The 21872-nt window shown below is 41.5% G+C and overlaps 1 protein-coding gene across 1 annotated transcript in view; it reads left to right on the top strand.

The window, feature by feature from the left end:
• ano2b (anoctamin 2b) overlaps nt 1–21872 on the top strand; it is an 83561-nt gene that overhangs the window by 6647 nt on the left and 55042 nt on the right. The window contains exons 2-4 of the mRNA XM_072453509.1: nt 9792–9988; nt 13021–13062; nt 17796–18176. Coding sequence (XP_072309610.1) covers nt 9792–9988; nt 13021–13062; nt 17796–18176 — 620 coding nt within the window. The remainder of the gene's footprint in view (nt 1–9791; nt 9989–13020; nt 13063–17795; nt 18177–21872) is intronic.

Here is a 21872-nt window from a genome sequence, read left to right as displayed (position 1 = left end):
TTCTGTGGGTCAAATGAAGTGTGGCTCATCACATCACATCCTTATCCAAGTAAGAAGTGCAGGGTTTCTAATTATTTACACACAAACAGCTGTTTTTTTGCAGCAGAAGGGACCAAACTCTGCCAGTTAATCATGCAGCCGTGTTGTGACTCTATCTAAGCACACAATATATTCTTAATTAGATTTTTAATTTGGTTTATTCAAATGAATCAACGTTTCTGTAAATGTAGCAGAGTTAAACAGAGAGGCTGTTTTTCCTCTGCAGTCCCTGGGCCGATGGTAAAATGGGACTAGATTTTACAACTCAATCATTAATGCCATTATGTGCATTAACAATATCTACTAAAATGCAAAAATTAAAGTAGTTAAGTTCAGTTTATTCATTCACATACATTTATTTGACATAAATGTCAAATAAAAGACAAAATAGCAACACAAATGGTAACTATTAACGTAACTGACACTAACGACAAACCAATTAAAATTAAAACAGCCAGCACATTTTTTCTTTTTGTCATCCATAGATCTAAAGCCTCCGTGTGCACTTGTTTGAGATAAACTGGTGGAAGAAGTACTCAGGGAGCAAAAAAGAATGATCTCAAATAAACATTTTGAAGTTTAAGTAATTGTTTAAAAATGTACTTTAAGAGTAAAAAGTATTTCACCCTGGAGAGACAAAGAGACCACGAGAATGGACTGTTTAGCAAGCTTTATTCAAGAGTTATTTGGCGCTCAGACCCGGGCGGAAGACGTTGCAATCATGGGCACTCCATGATCTATTTGTATTAGATGTCTCCCCCCGGAGCCTGGAGACTGGTGGTGGTAGATATGGAGAGAAGGTAGAGGATGAGGGGAATGTAGAGGAGGAGCTGGGGAGGTGGTGGGTCGCAGTACGGTCTGAGCGGCCGAGCCATCTGCCTGAGGGCTTAAATGCGACCGCCTGGTGCTGATTGGGAGCGCAGAAACCTGGAAGAGTCCATGGTGAAGTGAGGGATCTGACTCTCACAGACGGACAGGCGGACGCCGCTTGAGTGCGATGATGGCGCTGGGAAGAGGGGTCCTTCCATGGTAGCCTTGATGTAGATGGGTGGAGTTAGGTCTTCCAGGCTGAATTTACGCAGGCTTCATTTCTCACAGATTTCCCAGTGAACGCTCTTGTTGTTCTGAGATTATACAAAAAAACTAAATTTTTCCTTCAAAAACCTTGTTACTTCTTACCTCCCAGACAAATCCCGACTGCGTATTGTTCCGTGTGCCTCACACAAACAGATGTGCCAGCTGCTGTGATATGAGGACTTAGGTGAAGTTGTGTTTCCGCATGTGACCTGTGGCTTAGTGAAAACAAACGCTCCCTATTGACGGTGCTGCAGTGATTAAGATTTAGTAAGTGCATATTTATAATAAGTCAACGTTACTTATGGCAATCCAGATGTCAATGCATATGAAGTGAGCCACAGCAGATCCAGAGTTGTTATGATAAGTTTCAAAATCTGCCGGTTTTTCAGGTAAGATTTGATTTTTTTTTTTTTTAATTATTTTTTATTGAAAGAATAAACACAGACCAATCAAAACTTATGTGTAACTGAAGATACAGTCCAGTAACATTGTCAAAAGAGAAAAAAAAATAAAAGAGAGAAAGAAGAAGAGAAAAATAAATAAATAAATAATAAATAAATAAATGAAAAGAAAGTGAAAAAAGAAGAAAAAAAGTGCCGAGTGGGCGGAAACAGAGAAAAGTGTGTATTATTTGAGATTACCCTTTTTAGAATAATGCATCCAAATGAAAATAAAATACAAGGTTAGAGCACCTCATCCATAATGTGAGTCCCATTTTGTCCAGTTTATGTCAAATTTGTCCATTTCCAAGATTTGATTTTTACAACTACATTGCATTGGATAGTGATTGATGCAGTCTTAAAATGCTTAAAAATGTAGTTTCAGTGACATTTTAATGTATAACATAACGATTATTATTTAGTGTAACTTGAACAGAATTGTCTTGCAAAGGTGTGAGCTCTGAGTAGACGTGGAGAGCTTCATGTAACGTTAAAACAACAATTCATCCAGCTTATGAAAGTACATTTTGAACAGTACTCGTAAGTAAATGTGTGCGCAATTGTGGCTTTTTTACAAATTGCTGTCATCATGAATAATGGGGAGGGCTGGATAAACAGCTTTGCCAATGGTTTGGTCAATTATATGTTATGAAATGTTAATTATTTCAAAAAAGGTGTTGTTCTTTTGTGCGTTTCTGGCCCTAAACTGCGCTAAAAGCCTCCTTTGAGTGTGAAGCATGGCCTTTCTGTCGCTGCAAATGAATGTTAAATCACAGAGCCACAGTCGATGTTATGTAAGCACTGTGAGGACACAATATGGACCGCATAATGCTGCATACTGGACGAGATTGAAGAATATAAAGGGCACTCGAGCTCTGTTGTCAATAAGATAGTTACAGAGGGAAAGAATCAATATGGATGAAGCTGTAATGTTGAACAAGAAAGAGCCAGGTTTATGTTGTTCCATATGTAAGGGAAAAGCAACAGGTTACTAATAATTTACATACAAACAACATTTTTTACCCCAGCTATGAATAAAACATGAGCAAAACATATTCCAGTGAAAGTTTAAGTAGAGCATACAAATATCAAATTAGCATACTCGTTTACCTTAAAAAAACTGTTAAAGTGCTGTAACTCTAATGATTTTGGTCTTTTCGTCCACGAGAGCAATTCCAATCAATTTCTTTATTTTTCTAGTGAATTTAATGTGTATATTTTTGTTTGTGCAAAGCCAGGCCTTGAACTCAAAACCTTTACGCAGGCTGTTACAATGAACATGCTAAAAAACAACCACTGGACCACGAAATACTACGAATACTTCTACTTTTCAGTCCAGGTAAAGATTTTAGTGAAGCAGAAAATACAGATACCTGCTCAGTCAAGTACCTGCTATACTTGGCTGACTTAACCATGTGCAATACCGTCATATTCATGTGCAATACTGACTTAACCATGTGCAATACCGCCATATTCATGTGCAATACTGACTTAACCATGTGCAATACCGTCATATTCATGTGCAATACTGACTTAACCATGTGCAATACCGTCATATTCATGTGCAATACTGACTTAACCATGTGCAATACCGCCATATTCATGTGCAATACTGACTTAACCATGTGCAATACCGCCATATTCATGTGCAATACTGACTTAACCATGTGCAATACCGTCATATTCATGTGCAATACTGACTTAACCATGTGCAATACCGCCATATTCATGTGCAATACTGACTTAACCATGTGCAATACCGTCATATTCATGTGCAATACTGACTTAACCATGTCCAATACCGTCATATTCATGTGCAATACTGACTTAACCATGTGCAATACCACCATATTCATGTGCAATACTGACTTAACCATGTGCAATTAAGGCCATATTCATGTGCATATAACTGATGTAAATAAGAGTGTTTACTTACTATTAGTATTAGTATTATTTAGTCTAATGCTAGCTATTTTTACTTTACTTTATTTTATTATCTAGTTTTGTTAATAAGAGTTTTTTTTTAATTTATAAGTTATCTGTCCTTTCCCCCTGTATCTACTGCGTTGCAACAGCGGAATTTCCCCATGTGTGGACAATAAAGGATTATCTTATCTTATCTTATCTTAAATGTACCGAGGTAAAAGTAAAGAGTATCTACTGTAAAAATGACTTAAATCCAGCACAGACACCTAAAAACGCACTTCCGCAGCTCATTACAGTGCACTTTGTCTGAACCGGTTTACGGATTTCTGCGGATTTTGTTTTTGCTCAAACACATGTCGACTCTGACCTGCGTCCTATGAATGCACCGGGGGATTTTCTGTTTGGCCTGCAGCGCGTTGGCGACCTCCCAGCCCCCCCACCTCTCTCACCACTCCCTCTCATCCCGCACGCACGCACGCACGCACACACACACACACACACACACACACACACACACACACACACACACACACACACACACACACACACACACACACACACACACACACACACACACACACACACACACACACACACACACACACACACACACACACACACACACACACACACACACACACACACACACACACACACACACACACACACACACACACACACACACACACACACACACTCACACGTCTGGCCTGAGGGACATAGTGCTGCTGTCGGAAATCCTTACCGCGGCTTAAGAGAGACATCCCCCGTACAATGTCCTGTTTGGGATGATATTGTGGATATGGAAATGACATGGAATATGATTTGTGTTGAAACATGAGCATGCTGCGTTTCTATGGCTACGGAGAGGGGTCTGAAATAGCCACGGTACAATGTTATCGTGAGGGATGTCAGTCTGGAAATCACACTGCAAAAAAAAAGAGAGAGATTTAATTGTGTTGAAATGGCTTGAATTTGGAATAGGAATTTTGTTTGGGAACATTTAGGGGGCTTTGCCTGGAATGTGTCGCAGTGGGGCATTAAACGACTCTACATCCTCCAAGACGAGCAGGTGACCGCGGCGGGACACTTCAGGAGAGCATAAAGTTGTATGTATCTGTGTCAGAGAGTGTCCAGGGATTATCTGGGAACTAGTGTTTCTGAGATACTCCAATCCCTCTGAGGATGTACGCCAGTAAATGCATAAAATCATTGCGCTATATTATTCAGACAAAAAATAGTGGTGTATGAGTGCTAGCGACTCAGCCACTGTGCCACCGGCTGAATAGAAACTATAGGTCCATTAACTTCCCGTTTAAACTGTAGAATTGATAAGCTCCGCCTCATTTCACCTGAGCAAGCATTAGATATTCTTTCACTTTTTTATTGTTGAAAAATTGACACAAAAAGTTACTTTTTTCCAACCCAAATGGATACGACCTAGAGACTTCTTAAAAAAAAAAAGCTGGTCATGCAAGACGATACAGAAAGTAAGCTAATGATGAGGCAGCAGTGTTTTTAAATAAAAGTTGACTTTACATAATATTTCCCCTTTTATATTCGTGCCACCGGTTAAATAGAAACTATAGGTCCATTAACTTCCTGTTTAAACTGTAGAATTGTTAAGCCTCATTTCACCTGAGCAAGCATTAGATATTCTTTCACTTTTTTATTTTTGAAAAAATGACTAAAAGTGACTTTTTTCCAACCCAAATGGACACGACACAGAGTCTGCTCAAGAAAAAACAACTTATCTTGAGTACTCACATGCAGGACGATACAGGAAGTAAGCTAATGTAGGATATGCAGATGTCCTCCCCCTGTTGCCATGGTGACAGGAATGCGGGCTAGGTGTTATCTACTGCCCGTGTGGAGTTTTACTGCCCTCAGAAGAAAGAGGACGTGATAGCGACAACAGAGACGCTCTGAACTTTGAAAATAACTCTTCATCAAATGACTCCTTTTGGATTACAGAGAGTAACGATCTCTCCAAGACAAACGCTAAAACGCTGAAAGACTATGCGGCTTTAGTGGTTTTAACAGACAATCATCAGATTGCAAAAATGTGTCCACCAGATGACTTTACATGTACATATTGTGTCATCATGTTTAACATGTCATTTTAACTGTTTCATAACTTGTTTTGTGGACAATTTTACCTTTTTGTGTAACTCTTGTGGCCTAAAGCCAGATCTCGTCTCCTTATCAGCTCTGACCCCAGCGTGCATGCTGATTGGCTGAAGCCACGGCGCCAAAACCCCCGCGGGGAAAGACAAAAGGAAAGAGCAGAGAGTTACAGACCAGTACCATCCAAGCTCCAGAGCGAGTTCCATCCGAGTTTCTTTCGAAGCTCGACCCTCCATCCAGGGTCCACCAGCAAGGTCCATGAGGCCTTGGGAGCAGGCCTCGGGCCTAGTTAGCGTGAGCGATGCTACGCTACGGGACAAAGACTTTTCCAAGAGAAGCTAATGTTCCCTCCCGGAACTAAGAAACCTGTGCCCGTTTTTAAAAACGTGATTGATGCTGCATCACGCAAAATCAAGCAAGGACCTTTTGCAACTTTTTCAAGTCCACAGCCTTTTAGATCAGCCACATCGGTGGAGCAGCACGACGGCCTTTTCATTCAGGAACGCCTCAGAGCCAAGGAGAACGCCTCAGAGCCAAGGAGAACGCCTCAGAGCCAAGGAGAATGCAGATCGCAGAACCGATCCAGTCCTTCTTTGGCCAGACAACGTCAGAGCCGAACTCCAGAGCAGGCCCTTGGACCCCACGCAGGCCCTTGGACCCCACGCAGGCCCTTGGACCCCACGCAGGCCCTTGGACCCCACGCAGGCCCTTGGACCCCACGCAGGCCCGTCTCCTCAGGATCACAGCTTCTGGTTCCGTTCGTATGAATGCACCTCACAGGCTGGCTGAATTTCATCTTAGAGTTAACTCTTGCACACACCTAGATAGATCTAGAACCATCATGTCTAGTGTTTCCATCTGTTATCGACTCATTTGCATATTCCTGATTCATATTTATCTGTTTAATTCTTTGGTCATTAAATCTTCATAACCCACATTGGTTAAGTGTTCCTTCATTTCCAGAAAAGGGGTCAATGTCACGGTTACGTTCTCAAACCTTTAGATCAACGAGCAAATTAATTTCTAATTAATTAATTAATCTAGATATCTGATTTTAGAGTTGTTAAATTGCCGATTATCCGGCTGGTGCCCCATTCTTCTCTTAAAAATACGATTCAAACTTACCCACACTTGGGCAGTGTGTCATGTTTGAATTCTTGAGCAATTCTTTAATCAATATCAAACCTGAATGCCCCGCCCCCTTTACAAGTGGGTGGACATTCATAACCTTACAGTACTTGTACTAGTATGTTACCCTACACTAATGATGAGGCAACAGTGTTTTAAAAGCCCATAAAAGTTGACTTTACATAACATTACCCCTTTTACATCTTTAAAATTGCTTTGGGAGGTGACCAAACCACCTGATGAGCTTTCACTGGAGAAAAGTGTCTGAACTCACAAATTTCACCAAAAATCACCACAAAAATCACAGAAATCACAATGTTATTTCCGTCGTTACATTGTACGACACCGCCACGCTTTTTCCAGGAGTATATTACTTATACTGCAAGAGCACGCCGTCTTTCTCTTCCCCTGCTCTCTTGTTGCTAAGGCGAATCCCAGTCTACCGCCGGGCGCTCGGTGACAGTTGTGATTGACCGACACGTTACAATTTTGCACAGTGTGAACCTGGTCTCTGCAGGGCGTCTGTGCATATTCATGTCTCCGAATGGAAAGCAGCGGCGCTAAGAAGTGAAAATGTGCCACTTCCAACGAGACAAGATATAAAACAATACTCGCGCAATCACACAAAGGCCGTTAGTCGGGAGCCATCTGCCACGTTTAGGGCTGAAGCCGGCACCAAATGTGAAAGTGGAGGAGGAACTGTCTCTTTTGTCAGTGTAGCACGTTTAGTTTGTGTTGTGTTGCCAAAACCGCTCAAAATAATACTTCACAGTGAATGAAGCTGTCATCGAGGAAACTAGTCAAGTCGAACTGTAACTATTTGACATAATTTTATGTTTTATTCATGGTTTGTTGATTATGTAATGAAGTAAAGGCACACAGAAATCATTTTAAAACATTTTAAATTCAGGAATGGAGGCAAAAGTGTGGTAGAACATAAAGTGATTTCTGTAAAGACACTGGGATTAACCTCAGAATATCACAAAATATGAAAAATCAAGGTGTTTTTTGCAAATAAAAAACACTCAGATACATATGTGTGATGTCAGAGCGTGCTTTGAAACACATTTATTATTGTATTTTGCATCATGTATTTATTTAAAAGGAGATTATGATCACTTTGCATGTTTGATGAAGGCAAAATACAGATCTGTAGGTTTTACTGGAGAAATACTATATTACATACTTTACCACAAATTATACTTTCTGTGTGATTCAAGTACAATTTTGAGACTAGAAAATATTTTTTTCCATCTTTTGTAAAATGAAAAACAAACTAATGGATATTTCTACACTTGAAGTAAAAAAAAGCTCACATTTTGTTGTAAAGAATTAGTTAAAACCCAATAATATTTAGATTTAAGCAAGATTAGCATTTTAAAGGGTCTATAATGTTGCAATGCTTGGCCACACGGAGATGCTTTGCCTGGAATGTTCCACAAGCATGTCAAGTTACACGTCAGATCTGTGGACATGGCACGTTTTACTTTTTGTATTATGAGCAATATAAGTAAAGTGAAATGAACGCAATATCATCTACATTTGATTTGAATAACATCTCCAGACACATGTGGAAAAGTGACATCATGCACATTTAAGTCTTACTGTTGTCTGTCGTGTCCTGAACCGCCGAGTGAAGCAAGGAACACTCTCATTAGGGAAGAATCTGAATAATGAAGCGGTCACACGCAGAGAAATCCACGGACGCTTCTTCTGAGTTTATGATGCAATCAGAAGTCATTTTCAATCAGGGTCAAGGCTTGAAAATGGCCTGCTTGATTCATTCTAAATCTCATCCTTGTCTATATATTGTGTGCATTATTGTAGGTCATTGTTTTGTTTGTCTATTCCTGCAAAAGGTATTATTTTAGACAGCAATCTTCTTAAAATGGCTATTAATAAAAAACTACATGTCATTTCACACAAAATACTTTAAATGTCACATGTCTTTAAATAACAGAGCATCTTAAGTTCCAACGGCATGAAAAGTGCACAAACTGTGTCACAGGATAAATACATTTAATAAGAAATACAGTCAGATTAAGAACTCTACAATAGTGGTCGACACAAAACAAACTAGTTCACCCTGGAGAGACTCAGACGACATAGAAAGGACTGTTTAGCAATCTTTATTACGTGGGTTATTTGGCGCTCAGAGCCTGGCGGAAGACATTGCGATCATGGGCACTCCATGATCTATTTGTATTAGATGTCTCCCCCCCGGAGGAGGAGGGGAGGTGGTTGGTCGCTGTACGGTCTGAAGCGGCAGCAGGTGCGAGGGGCTATGTCCTGGGAGTCCCCTGTCCTTAGACCCTCCTTCTGTCCTTAGATCCTCCTTCTGTCCTTAGACCCTCCTTCTGTCCTTAGACCCTCCTTCTCGGCCAGGAAAAACTACAAAAACCTTCATGGGAAAAAGTAGAAACCTGGAGGAGTTCTGCGGTGAAGGAGAGATCTGACTCTCACAGACGGACAGGCTGGACTGGGTGCGTTGGTTGAGCTGGGGAGCAGGTGGCCTTGATGTAGATGGGTGGAGTTAGATCTTCCAGGCTGAATTCACGCAGGCTTCATGTGTCAAAAGCTGGTCTGAATAAATGTGTTTTTAGCTTGAGAAATGTTTGCTCAGTGACAGATCGTAGCTGAGGTGGGACAGAATTCCAGAGCTTGGAATCAGAAAAATGAACCATCACAAGAGACAGTTCAGAGATGTGACTTGGACTGTGACCGTTAATCTTTGTCTTAAACACCAACAGCATGATTTGAAAAGCCCACCCTGACCCTGACTCCACCCTGACCCTGACTCCACCCTGACCCTGACTCCACCCTGACCCTGACTCCATCCTGACCCTGACTCCACCCTGACCCTGACGTTTTGCCCAAGTTGGAGTATGGAGGAGAGATTGTTTGAGTCTAAAGTAAAGGACATTGCAGTAGTTGACCCTTAAGTCCCATCACCGTGTTTCATTTTGCTTCCTCTAAAATACAATTCACAGTTCATGCTCTTCTTTATATGTAATGTAATCTGTAAAATGGAAGTTTTCTCTTTCTTTTCTGCAGAATCCAGGACGAAAGGCTCGAGCTTCATCCGAGCGGCCACAGCTCTGAGTGAGTCGTCGTCCATTCACAGCGATGGTCTGCGTCATTTCGCCCGGGAACTTTCGGGGCTGGGACTGGAGCCCATGCCCTTCAGCACCCTGGAGCCCATCTTACTCAAGGAGGAGCCTTGGGGGGAGGAAGCTCTGACTCTTCTAGATGTAATCAAATATGTCTATGCTTTATGGTGGTAGAATATAACACATGACCTTTTAGAATATGACAAATGACCTCTTAGAATACAACATATTACCTCTTAGAATATAACAAATGACCTTTTAGAATATGACAAATGACCTTTTAGAATACAACAAATGACCTTTTAGAATACAACAAATGACCTTTTAGAATATGACAAATGACCTTTTAGAATATGACAAATGACCTCTTAGAATATAACAAATGACCTCTTAGGATATAACAAATGACCTCTTAGGACATAACAAATGTCATTTCAATCCAATGTTATCTGTTTGTATAGCGCAAGCCAAATGTCTCCAGATTTTATCCATTTGTCCAAAAAACCTCAAACAATGATATTAGTATTTGTATGGTTCCGTTTTATAACCAAATGTTCTATATTAAAAAAGAAAACTTTTCTCCACATTGTATCTTAAAGCAGACTTTATATGTTCTTGTCCTACAGTAGTCTCATTAGTGCTGGTGAGTGTTCCCAAATAATCTTTTGTTCGACATAAAAAAGATGAGAGGGCAAAGTTTTCTTGTAATTTCAAAGAATTGCATCACTTTTATGACCGGGCAGAAAGTCTCATTTAAATAACTCTTTCTGTGGTAATGGTACAAATAACACTGCCACATTCAACCAAACGAATACAGCAGGTCCTCTCTTCCTGCTGGAGAACTGCTGCATGGTGCTGATCTTTCAGCTGCAACACGGTATTTAAACTCGACTGATGCAGAGAGCGGCGTCTCATTTCTGAAAAAAACATGTGGAAAGACGAATCCCATGGTCATGGAGAAGATGTCGGTGTGTTTGAGAAGGGTCAAATCATTAGCATCGAGCAGAGGAAACATCTGAGGAGCAGAAACTAATCTACTACAGATCTGAACCTGAGTGAGAGTGTTTGACTTTGAGCAGTGGTCACTCTCTTTGTGCAGTGGTCACTCTCTTTGAGCAGTGGTCTCTCTCTTTGAGCAGTGGTCACTCTCTTTGTGCAGTGGTCACTCTCTTTGAGCAGTGGTCTCTCTCTTTGTGCAGTGGTCACTCTCTTTGTGCAGTGGTCACTCTCTTTGAGCAGTGGTCTCTCTCTTTGTGCAGTGGTCACTCTCTTTGCGCAGCGGTCACTCTCTTTGCGCAGCGGTCCCTCTCTTTGTGCAGTGGTCACTCTCTTTGTGCAGTGGTCACTCTCTTTGTGCAGTGGTCACTCTCTTTGTGCAGTGGTCACTCTCTTTGCGCAGCGGTCACTCTCTTTGCGCAGCGGTCCCTCTCTTTGTGCAGTGGTCACTCTCTTTGTGCATTGGTCACTCTCTTTGTGCAGTGGTCTCTCTCTTTGTGCTGTGGTCACTCTCTTTGTGCAGTGGTCACTCTCTTTGTGCAGTGGTCACTCTCTTTGTGCAGTGGTCTCTCTCTTTGTGCTGTTGTCACTCTCTTTGTGCAGTGGTCACTCTCTTTGTGCAGTGGTCACTCTCTTTGTGCAGTGGTCTCTCTCTTTGTGCTGTGGTCACTCTCTTTGTGCAGTGGTCACTCTCTTTGTGCAGTGGTCCCTCTCTTTGTGCAGAGGTCACTCTCTTTGTGCAGTGGTCCCTCTCTGTCCTGTGGTCTCTCTCTTTGTGCTGTGGTCACTCTCTTTGTGCAGCGGTCCCTCTCTTTGAGCAGTGGTCACTCTCTTTGTGCAGTGGTCACTCTCTCACATCAATACAAGATCTGTGTGAAAAGAATGCAACACTGGACGGAAATAAATCTTACAATATTGCAGAATCTCCAAATCTTCTAAACAAAGCCCAAGGCAGTCCTGCAAAAATATTCAAGCGTGTGAGTTTTTAACATGCTATGGTTGGTGCATATGTACATACAACACACATTTAAACAAAGTAAAAAACAAATCAGGGTTAAATCAGGAACCAGAACTAAACCAGGAATAAAAACACCCGGAATAAAGATCCATGACAAACAGGTGATCTAAAACGGACCTAAAACCAGACTTAAATGATTGCTAAAACGCTTATACCTGTTGTACTTCATATCAAAATGATGTTGTAGCCAAGCACAAAATGACCATTGGACATGGCACTACGACATATCCTCATTTTAATATTTAAAAATGGTAAATTATTAGTAAAATGAGAGTACAAATATTTGTAGGCTAAATACTACTGGGAAAGCCCTCGTCTGCTTTGGTCTAGATCCTGACAATGCTCCAGCACTGCCCACTCTCTCCATCACTGCACTGTACAAAATGTCCACAGGCAACAGAAGCGGCTCGTTCTTATCATAAAAGACACATTTGAGTGGTTAAAATGCAGCAATTTCGTATAGCTAATACTTATAAATACAGTGTAGGTAATACTATATAAATACAGGTTTGGTTTGTCCTTCGATGGGCAGTGAAAAAAAAAAAAGATCATTCTATATCAACATTTATTTTGCCCCAGATTTTGTTTCTAGGCTACCTCTTTCTGCCCACTGGAGTGTGTAGGGTTCCCAGTTCCCAGTTCCCCGCGGACTCATAATAAGTTAGTAACTCTGTAGGTTCCGTTTGTGTCTAAAGTCCACCCACTCTGACACGGCGCATTTTTGCAGCGCGGAGCCAGGAGCCCGGAGCCCACAGCGCGCACGGAGACGCACACAGAGACGCGCACGGAGACGCGCACGGAGACGCACACAGAGACGCGCACGGAGACGCACACAGAGAGACGCGCGCAGAGAGACGCGCACACAGAGACGCGCGCGGTCTCCAGTGGGATAGAGAGAGAGAAAGATACAGAGATAGATGGAGGAGAGATAGATGGAGAGAACGCGCAACACTCCTCTCCTTCTAAAGCCGCCACGAGCCCAAACCATGCGCACTTTTTACGCAGCGCTCACGTCGATCCGTGGATTATCAGCAGAGGTTTTAGCCGACGTTTACGCGTGGGATGTTAGTGATGGAGACGGCGAGGACTGAGAGTTGCTTTTACCCCCCGCGAGACGCACGTTTTGATGCACTTTTGTGTCTTTCTGTCTTTCCCAAAGCCTAACAACATGCAGATCTCCCCGAGTGAAGACAAGATACCGGTGAGTAAACGCGGTCATTGTCAAGTTTAGACATAAGAGAAGTCACGTTTCAGCGCGCGCATAATGTGTGTAGCCCACGTGTAATCGCAGTTTTACTATTTAGAAAGTCTTGAACACAAGTAGGCTTATAGTTTGGTGCTTAAATGTGGCTGCAGTGCGCCTGGCAGAGGGAAGCGTTGAGGGAGCTGTCCCCGGTAGCACTTTCTCAGAACTCCTGATCCTTGCAATAAACTGTCAAGGGAATATGTTTCCATGGAGAGACTGTGGCAGTGTTTATAGCAGCATTTGTGATAGCAGGTTAAGAATTATTATTATTATTATTATTATTATTATTATTTGTGTATGCTATTATTATTATTATTATCATCATTATTATTATTATTATTATCATGGGTTATTGTGACATTGAGGTGCACAAGCAAGACTATTTTAATGTGAACTTAATTATTAAAGCTCATTAATAAAGTGACCAAACAATGGATTAGAACAAGTATTACATTCTGCATCAGCCTTCTCTGTGAAAACTGTTCAAACCATTGTTAAAACTGGATGGCATTTGAAATATGGTTTTAAATATAGAAATATAATCGGATGTCTTGGTGTGCTTAAAGGGCACGGCGACATCTGTCCAAACCAAATGGATTGAATGCTCAAAGTAAACAAATAAACACTCAGTATTAGTTCGATGTTGGTGCACATGTGTTTCAGCTCAGATAGGCATGGAGAATTTAGCCATAATATAAACTACAGTGCAGGGTTCGCCCGTGCGCTCACACAGCACATCAGAAACCTGGACTACACTGGGACTGCACCGGGACAGACCAGGACAGGACCAGGACAGACCGGAACAGACCGGGACAGGACCAGTACAGACCGGGACAGGACCGGGACAGACCAGGACAGGACCAGTACAGACCAGGACAGGACCAGTACAGACCGGGACAGGACCGGGACAGACCAGGACAGGACCAGTACAGAAACAGGACAGACCAGGACAGACCGGGACAGGAACAGCACAGACCAGACCAGGACAGACCAAAACAGACCGGGACAGACCAGGACAGGACCGGGACAGACCAGAACAGGACCAGTACAGACCGGAACAGACCGGGACAGGACCAGTACAGACCGGGACAAGACCGGGACAGACCGGGACAGGACCGGGACAGACCAGGACAGGACCAGGACAGACCAGGACAGGACCAGTACAGAAACAGGACAGACCCGGACAGACCAGGACAGACCAGTACAGAAACAGGACAGACCCGGACAGACCAGGACAGACCAGTACAGAAACAGGACAGACCAGGACAGACCAGGACAGACCAGTACAGAAACAGGACAGACCAGGACAGACCGGGACAGACCAGGACAGACCGGGGCAGGACCAGGACAGACCGGGACAGACTGAGACAGACCGGGACAGACCGGGACAGACCGGGACAGACCGGGACAGACCGGTACAGGACCAAACCAAGTCTACAAATGGCCAAAATCATGATCAAACCAGCGTGCACGCACCACTTCCGCTCACATCGACAGAAATTTACTCCTCAAACACTTTTTTCATTCCCTTCAATACGCAAATGTAAAATGGTTGCTACTAAATTTGCTCCCATGGCAACACTTTGCGTGGTTTTCCCGGTCTCTAAGTCTTTACAACAGGGGCTACAGGTGGCTTCTATTCTTCCTCTATTCTCCGCCACGCTCGGCACAAGAACGGCTGCACATTGTTCTCACATAATGTAACAGTATAACAGCTCGCAATAGGGACGAAATGGCAGAGCTGGAGCAGGATGTATTGAATTTGAGTGCGCTATAGTGTTTAGTCTTCGCTCTACTCTGCCTTTGTCTAAATAAAGACTGCGGGTGTCAGAGGTGAGCCTGCTGCCCACTCTGCCGGTGAAGATTTGTACTGTTTTTTTTTCTTTTTTCGATGCCCAAATGCCACTTTTGCCGCTCACTTGTGCCGAACTGCTCTCCAAAGCTACTGCAGTTTAGAATAAAGGTGAATATTTGATGAAACTTATAAGGTATTGTTCTGCCAGGCATTATATCAGACGCAAAAACATGTTGAGAAGTGCAATGTATTTGCTGCTGATGAAAATATAAATGATGAAACGACTTTATGCCACTGACACAGTAACACAGGAACTAAATCATGGTAATCCCAGAAAACTCTTTTTTTAAATGTACAATATCGTTAAGAAAACAAGAGATGCAATAATAAATAAATAAATAAATAAAAAGCAGAATGAAACACTTAAATGGTATGTTAGTTATTAGATCCTCTACAGCTCAAATCTTATCTTTCTACCCCCCCAAAAAAACACAGAACACGATCAATATTGGGCCCCAAAAAATATTATGCCATGTATAATTTATTGACCAATAAGTCGGTACAATTATTGTGAAATGTCTTTGTTTAAATTGCTATTAAGCAGAGATAAAGGCCTGGATATGAAATGTATAGGATAAAAAATGCTAAATAAATCTAAATGGGCGGTTTTTGGTACATAATTGTTGTGGTGATGCCGTCATTTTCAGAAGTGTAAATTCGTGGTTGGAAAGTTAAAAGGAGCAAAGAACCATGATTTATGTCAATAGTCCATTGCTATGTCCCTGTATTTTACTGTGAAGATATAGAGCCAAATAAACATCAATTATCAGGAATAAGACCATTACAAAATATTTAGAACAAGGGTTTATACACATTTTACACTGTTGTTACTGGCCTTGTCGCCCTGAAAAAGATCTTCTGATTGTACCGGTCCTTATGAGAAGAAAGGTAGGCGACCGCTGATTTATGTAGTTCCTTGTTTGTGGTATTCTAACAATTTGAAATGTTGTCTACAATATTGTCCACAGTATAATTTCTAGACTATAAATTAATACATTATATTTTGATTCTGTTGATCAAAATAACATAAAATGATTACCAAATTGGAAAAAGGCCCATATCTATTCAATTATCATAGTTATTGTTGGATCCGTCATAACAGTTCAACATTGTAGACAGATTTCCAATGACTTTACATTTACAAACAATTTACTGTTAGAGATTGGCAATGTATAAAAAATTAGACTAGTTTTGCAAAATATGAACATAAAGTGGGCATTTTTGCTAGTCCTTTTACAGGCATTTCCCATTTGTCTGATAATTAAACCTCAAATTAAACACCTTTCTGTTCTATTGACATACTATTGTCTAACTATCTATATTGGGATACTCCAAAAGAATATCAAGATATATATTAATCAGTCATGATTTTTTTTCAATATCATTCACCTCGACTTACTGTGCAAAAATGTGACACAAATACCAAATTAATGACCAAGTAACTAGTCTCAAACTTGCTTGGCCCATGTAGTATCTTAAAAGTACCTAGAGGTTTTTACCATGTTCTAATTTTGACTTTATTTTGTGTATTTATATCAGCTGTACATATAAATTATAGTTTTACACCAATCGAGTTGGTATTTGTAGAGAAAATGTTGAAAAATCTGTGGAAAATGACAGGAAGTGACATCACACTCATTCTAGTCAAGTCAAGTTTGTGCAGAATTTACACACAGTAACAACAATTTTGGCTCCCTAAACATTAATTCAACAAAATAAAGTTGCTCAAATATATTTTTATTCGTCAAAAAAGAAAAAAGACATTAAAAGAGTTTTTGCCGGGTAATTTCCTCGTGTGATGTCATCAATTACAAACAGGAAGTGAAATTATACCACTAAAAAATGTGCAATTCTAACTTTTAGCAACATTCTATATATATTTAGCTTTTTAGTTCAATGAGTCGTCCAACCTGTCATAGGCCCTTTAAGATACAGAAATACAGGGCGAATCCTCATTGTATTACACAAACTTACACTGTATAATATTTTAGGCCGTGGCTGGAGAGCCGCGGCGCGGTCAAATAGCCGCGCAGTTTCAGGGACCGCGGCATTTCCCTTATAGCCTCATGGCTAACCCTAACCCTAACCCTAACCCTCTAACCCTAACCCTAACCCTAACCCTAACCCTAACCCTAACCCTAACCCTAACCCTAACCCTAACCTTAACCTTAACCTTAACCCTAACCTTAACCCTAAACCTAACCTTAACCTTAACCTTAACCTTAACCTTAACCTTAACCTTAACCTTAACCCTAACCCTAACCTTAACCTTAACCTTAACCTTAACCCTAACCCTAACCCTAACCTTAACCTTAACCTTAACCCTAACCCTAACCCTAACCCTAACCTTAACCTTAACCTTAACCCTAACCCTAACCTTAACCTTAACCTTAACCTTAACCTTAACCCTAACCCTAACCCTAACCCTAACCCTAACCTTAACCTTAACCTTAACCTTAACCTTAACCTTAACCTTAACCTTAACCTTAACCTTAACCTTAACCTTAACCCTGACCCTGACCCTGACCCTGACCCTGACCCTGACCCTGACCCTGACCCTGACCTTGACCTTGACCTTGACCTTGACCCTGACCCTGACACTGACCCTGACCCTGACACTGACCCTAACCCCAACCTTAACCCGGCGCGGTCTAAATCGGCGCTAAAACGCGGTCAAATAGCGGCGCAGTTTCAGGAGCCGCGGCGCGTGGCCGGCACAAAAATATAACATGGCAGTTTCGGCCACGCGCCGCAGATCTGAAGACACTCCCAACATTTTAAACCACTTGACCACACCCATGAACTTTGTGCTTCACCCTCGTCTCTCCTCCAGGTGGTGGGTTCGCCTGAGAGCCACGAATACAGCGACGAGGGCCTTTTCTTCTCGGACGGTCGACGCAAAGTGGACTACGTTTTAGTTTTCCACCTCAGGAGACACGGCTCCATACGCGCCTCCGCCTCCTCCACCCATGAGCAGCTGTCCGTGGTGTCCAACGGGAACTTCCCCTCGTCGCTGGGCTCGGACGGGGCGGAGAGGAGAGGCAGGGGCGTGCCCGGGGGCCCTCCTGCCAGCGTGGGGGAGGTGTTGATGGAACTGGGCGGCCGAGACAACCACGAAAGTGTGGAGCCCGTGGACCACGAGATGAGGCTGATCCGGCAGGAGTTTGAGGCCTGTTTGATGGAGGCGGGACTGGAGATCGAGCGGGACAAAGAGGTGAGGAGCTGCTGTTGCGCTTAAAGCTTTTTATTATGCTTTTTTATTATGCTTTTCTTATTTTCAGGTAATTAGTACTATAACGTGTGTACATCTCATTGTACACTTCAATATCCATGCAAACGGATTGACAATGGAAACTACAACAACAAACTTCCTGTTCAAAAAATGCAGAACTGATAAGCCCCGCCTCTTCCTGGTGGCATTTCACTGTAACAGGCAGTGGATTGTCATTTACGCGCTTTTATTTACCTAAAAGATTAATTCTGACCACGTTTAAGCTTATGTTAAGACTCGGGGTCTAAGTACAGGTATAAGTACGGGGATAAGTACAGCGATATGGGCGGGGATATGGGCGGGGATGGGGGGGTGGTAACACAGAGCGCTCGAGCCTCATTGAAGAGAATACAGGATTAACTCATTAACATGCAGGAATCAATCTTAATGCAACTTTGATCAAACTAATGATGAGGAGACACAGTTGTAACAAGTCAAAAGCTCATTAAAGTTAATTTTGCATAATATGTCCCCTTTAAGTGATGTTTAATGTTCATGTGCAATTACTGTCGTGATTCATGTGCAATTACTGTGCACTTCATGTGCAATTCATGTGCAATTACTGTGCAATTACTGTCGTGATCACATGCAATGGTATTTATTTATTTATTTTATCTTTATTATTTTTCCCCTCCATCCCTTGTTGGGAAATGGGAGGTTTTGTCTATAGGAGTTTTGATTCATAAGAGATCGTCTACTGAGAGTGTTTTTCAAACTTCCTATAAGTGATCTGTTCTTTTCCTCTGTGTTATGTGTGGACTATAAAGGATTATCTTATCTTATCTTATCTTAAGACTTTGGAGGGTTTAGTTTGAGCAAAACGAATATTTTGACACAGAATAATGCACTGAAACTTTACACTTTAGTCTGTTTGTTATTGAGGTTTTGATAGTGAAGGATGTTTTCTTTTTTTAAATTAATTGGAAAACTATTAATTATGCGCTAAAGGGGAAATATTATGCATAACCAACAGTAACAGTGTTTCTGTTCCATTTGTTTATCCAAAGATGTATAGTATTTCAGTGGATCCATGCATCTATTAGTCCTCTTGTATTCTCCTGCATTTAAAGCTTGCACACGTCCCTGTATTTACTTGCAATTATTCAAAATAGTCAATCTCCAGGTCAAAATGTCATGTAGCCTCTAACAATAAAGATATCATCTAAGAATAAGTCTGTTCCCTGATGCCGTTATATTTTACTATGAAGAGGCGGGGCTTTTTTCAGTTCTGCAGTTTTGAGCATTAGTAAATGGACCTGTTTCTATTTTCAAGTCGTTCCAGATCAATATTGCGGTTTACAATGAACAAAATATAAAAATATGATCTACCTATGTTTTGGTTGAAATAAATGCATGAAACGGGCGTAATATGTCACCTTTGACCTTCTAGTAGTACAAGTAATTTGGAGATTGTGTATTATCTTGAGTTTGTTGTCAAGTTTAGACATGGTTTACAAAGCTTACCTCATATAATACACTTTATTCACCTTCCTCCAGCCTGTCAAGACATTGATCACCCTGTTCCTCAAAAACACAGCACAGCTAAGGTCAGTCAGAGCTCCCGTTTCACAGCCTGGGGCCGGTGAGGCGTGGCCAACACCGACACAACAAGTGCACTTGAGTAAACAACACAAAAACAAAGCGCAGAGACGGTCGCCGCTCTACGATTGTATTTAGGTCATCTATACTGTCTGTATCCATAGTGAAAGGCTTTGGATGGATGCAGAGGTGATAATAAGTAGAGGTGTCTAGTCCCTTGATTACGTGATCCTTCCCTCAATAACATTAGCACCGTGACCTGGAGGAGTGTGAGTAAATTCAAGGAAGCAGGTGTCGGTTTCAGGGTTTAGGCCAAGGTGTCATATAGAGGCTGAGGCGGTGTGTGTGGACTTGTTCACCTGTGATAGTCGGGCACAGGGATGTGAATTAATGATAATCTTAATTGTTCAGGTCACAATATAACCGTAAGGACCAAACAAACGCATTAAGAGTCGTGAAAATCGTAGGGAATGAGTAGTTTCAGTTCAATCTTGACTAAAAAATGACCTGCCAAATACTTGTGAATGAAAGTAAAAATGAAAAAAGTGAATAAAAGTGAAGTAAATAAAAGTGAAAGACGGATTTTTGGGTCAAAGTTACAACAATCACAGAATCAAAATGTGATATTGTGACGTTCCTACCTGACAATAACACTAACATTTTATATTATTGAGATGACATTTTCCTTTTTTCATAGTTTTGGCCGGGATGCGACCTATACTTATATATACTTATACTCAGGAGCGACTTATATGTGATATTATTTGTTGCTTTCACACTTGCAACTGCATTTCATACTCCAGTGCGACTTATATATGTTTTTTTCGTCTCTATTATGCATTTTTTAGCTCGTGCGACTTATAGTCCGGAAAATACGGTACTTTTCCTTTTTGATTGAATTGTCTTATTACCAAGCTGTCTCGTAAAGAAAAGTGTGACCGTTTCAGCTGCGCACCACATCGTCCTCTTGTTGCTCGAGCTCATCTCCACAAGTGAAGAGATGAGAGTGAATTGTCGCCCAGCCGTGTTCTCTGTGCAGCTCGGCGACCGGCAACCGCAAACACATGAGTCAGCGTGAGCCGTCTCGACCAGAGTCTCGAAAAGCCGAGAAAAACGATGCCGAATTCCCGTTGTTCGATTTGAAACGGACGTTGTGGTTTAATCCCAAAAGATCAATACGTTAAAGCTGACTGAAGTAAATGGATGTTGAGTAACGGGACACCCCGCCGACCCAGTGTTAGCGCCTCCTCACACTGACTGTAGTGACTTTAGCAGCTCTGACCCACTTTCTAGTGATTCACTGATTCACGGGAAAGTAAAGGCAATTTCTGGTTTGACTTTTGCCAATTGCATTTCTTGAAAACGATTATGTGGCAGTGCATTGTAAGGCTCAGTCATTTGAAAGCTCTTAGTTTAGCTCTTTCCAGTTTCTATTTGATTAAAGGTGCACTTTCATATCGCTCATGATGTATTGTCATTTGCTTTTGAGTCAATATGAAATTTGGAATTTGGAATGTTGCAGTGTCATCGTTTGTGGACTGCAGCTCTCTAAAGCCTGCTGATGCTGAAAACACTCATAAAGACAGAGAAAGGAGTTTTAACTGTAACGTAAATCGCCTAAAATAGCCTAAAATAAGCTATATACAATATATAATGTACAAATATAAGGTCACATTTGTGTTTCCACTACATACCGTACACTGTTTCTCTTTTATATTGTGATTGCCCTGCTCTATGCACTAACTTCTCCAGTGGAAATTCTGTCAGTGCTTTTTACACAGTGATACCTTTAAAATTGTCTCGCTCAGTTTTGAGCAATAAAAAATTACAACATATCACCATGGAAACATGCAGATAGTGGATGCGCCACCAGAAAATGTACATAGTGCTCCTTTAAATGGTAAGATGAATGTGTATATACAAGGCAGAATATGTCTTCATCACTGCACCTCTGTGGATGGTGCACGTCGCTGGAAAAGCTGCTACTGCTACATAATAGTTTGCACATGAGGCAGGATATTATAGTTGTTATTATAAAAGACTGGTGATGGACACTGGTTAAACATTTAGAGTTTGGGATGTCAGGATTATAATGGTAAA

The sequence above is a fragment of the Eucyclogobius newberryi genome, unplaced genomic scaffold, assembly GCF_026437365.1.
Source record: "Eucyclogobius newberryi isolate DKJ021-1_F unplaced genomic scaffold, fEucNew1.0.hap1 SCAF_2, whole genome shotgun sequence".
Taxonomy (NCBI): domain Eukaryota; kingdom Metazoa; phylum Chordata; class Actinopteri; order Gobiiformes; family Gobiidae; genus Eucyclogobius; species Eucyclogobius newberryi.
The sequence above is the reverse complement of the archived record's forward strand: the minus strand, read 5'-3'. Positions and strand labels throughout refer to the sequence as shown.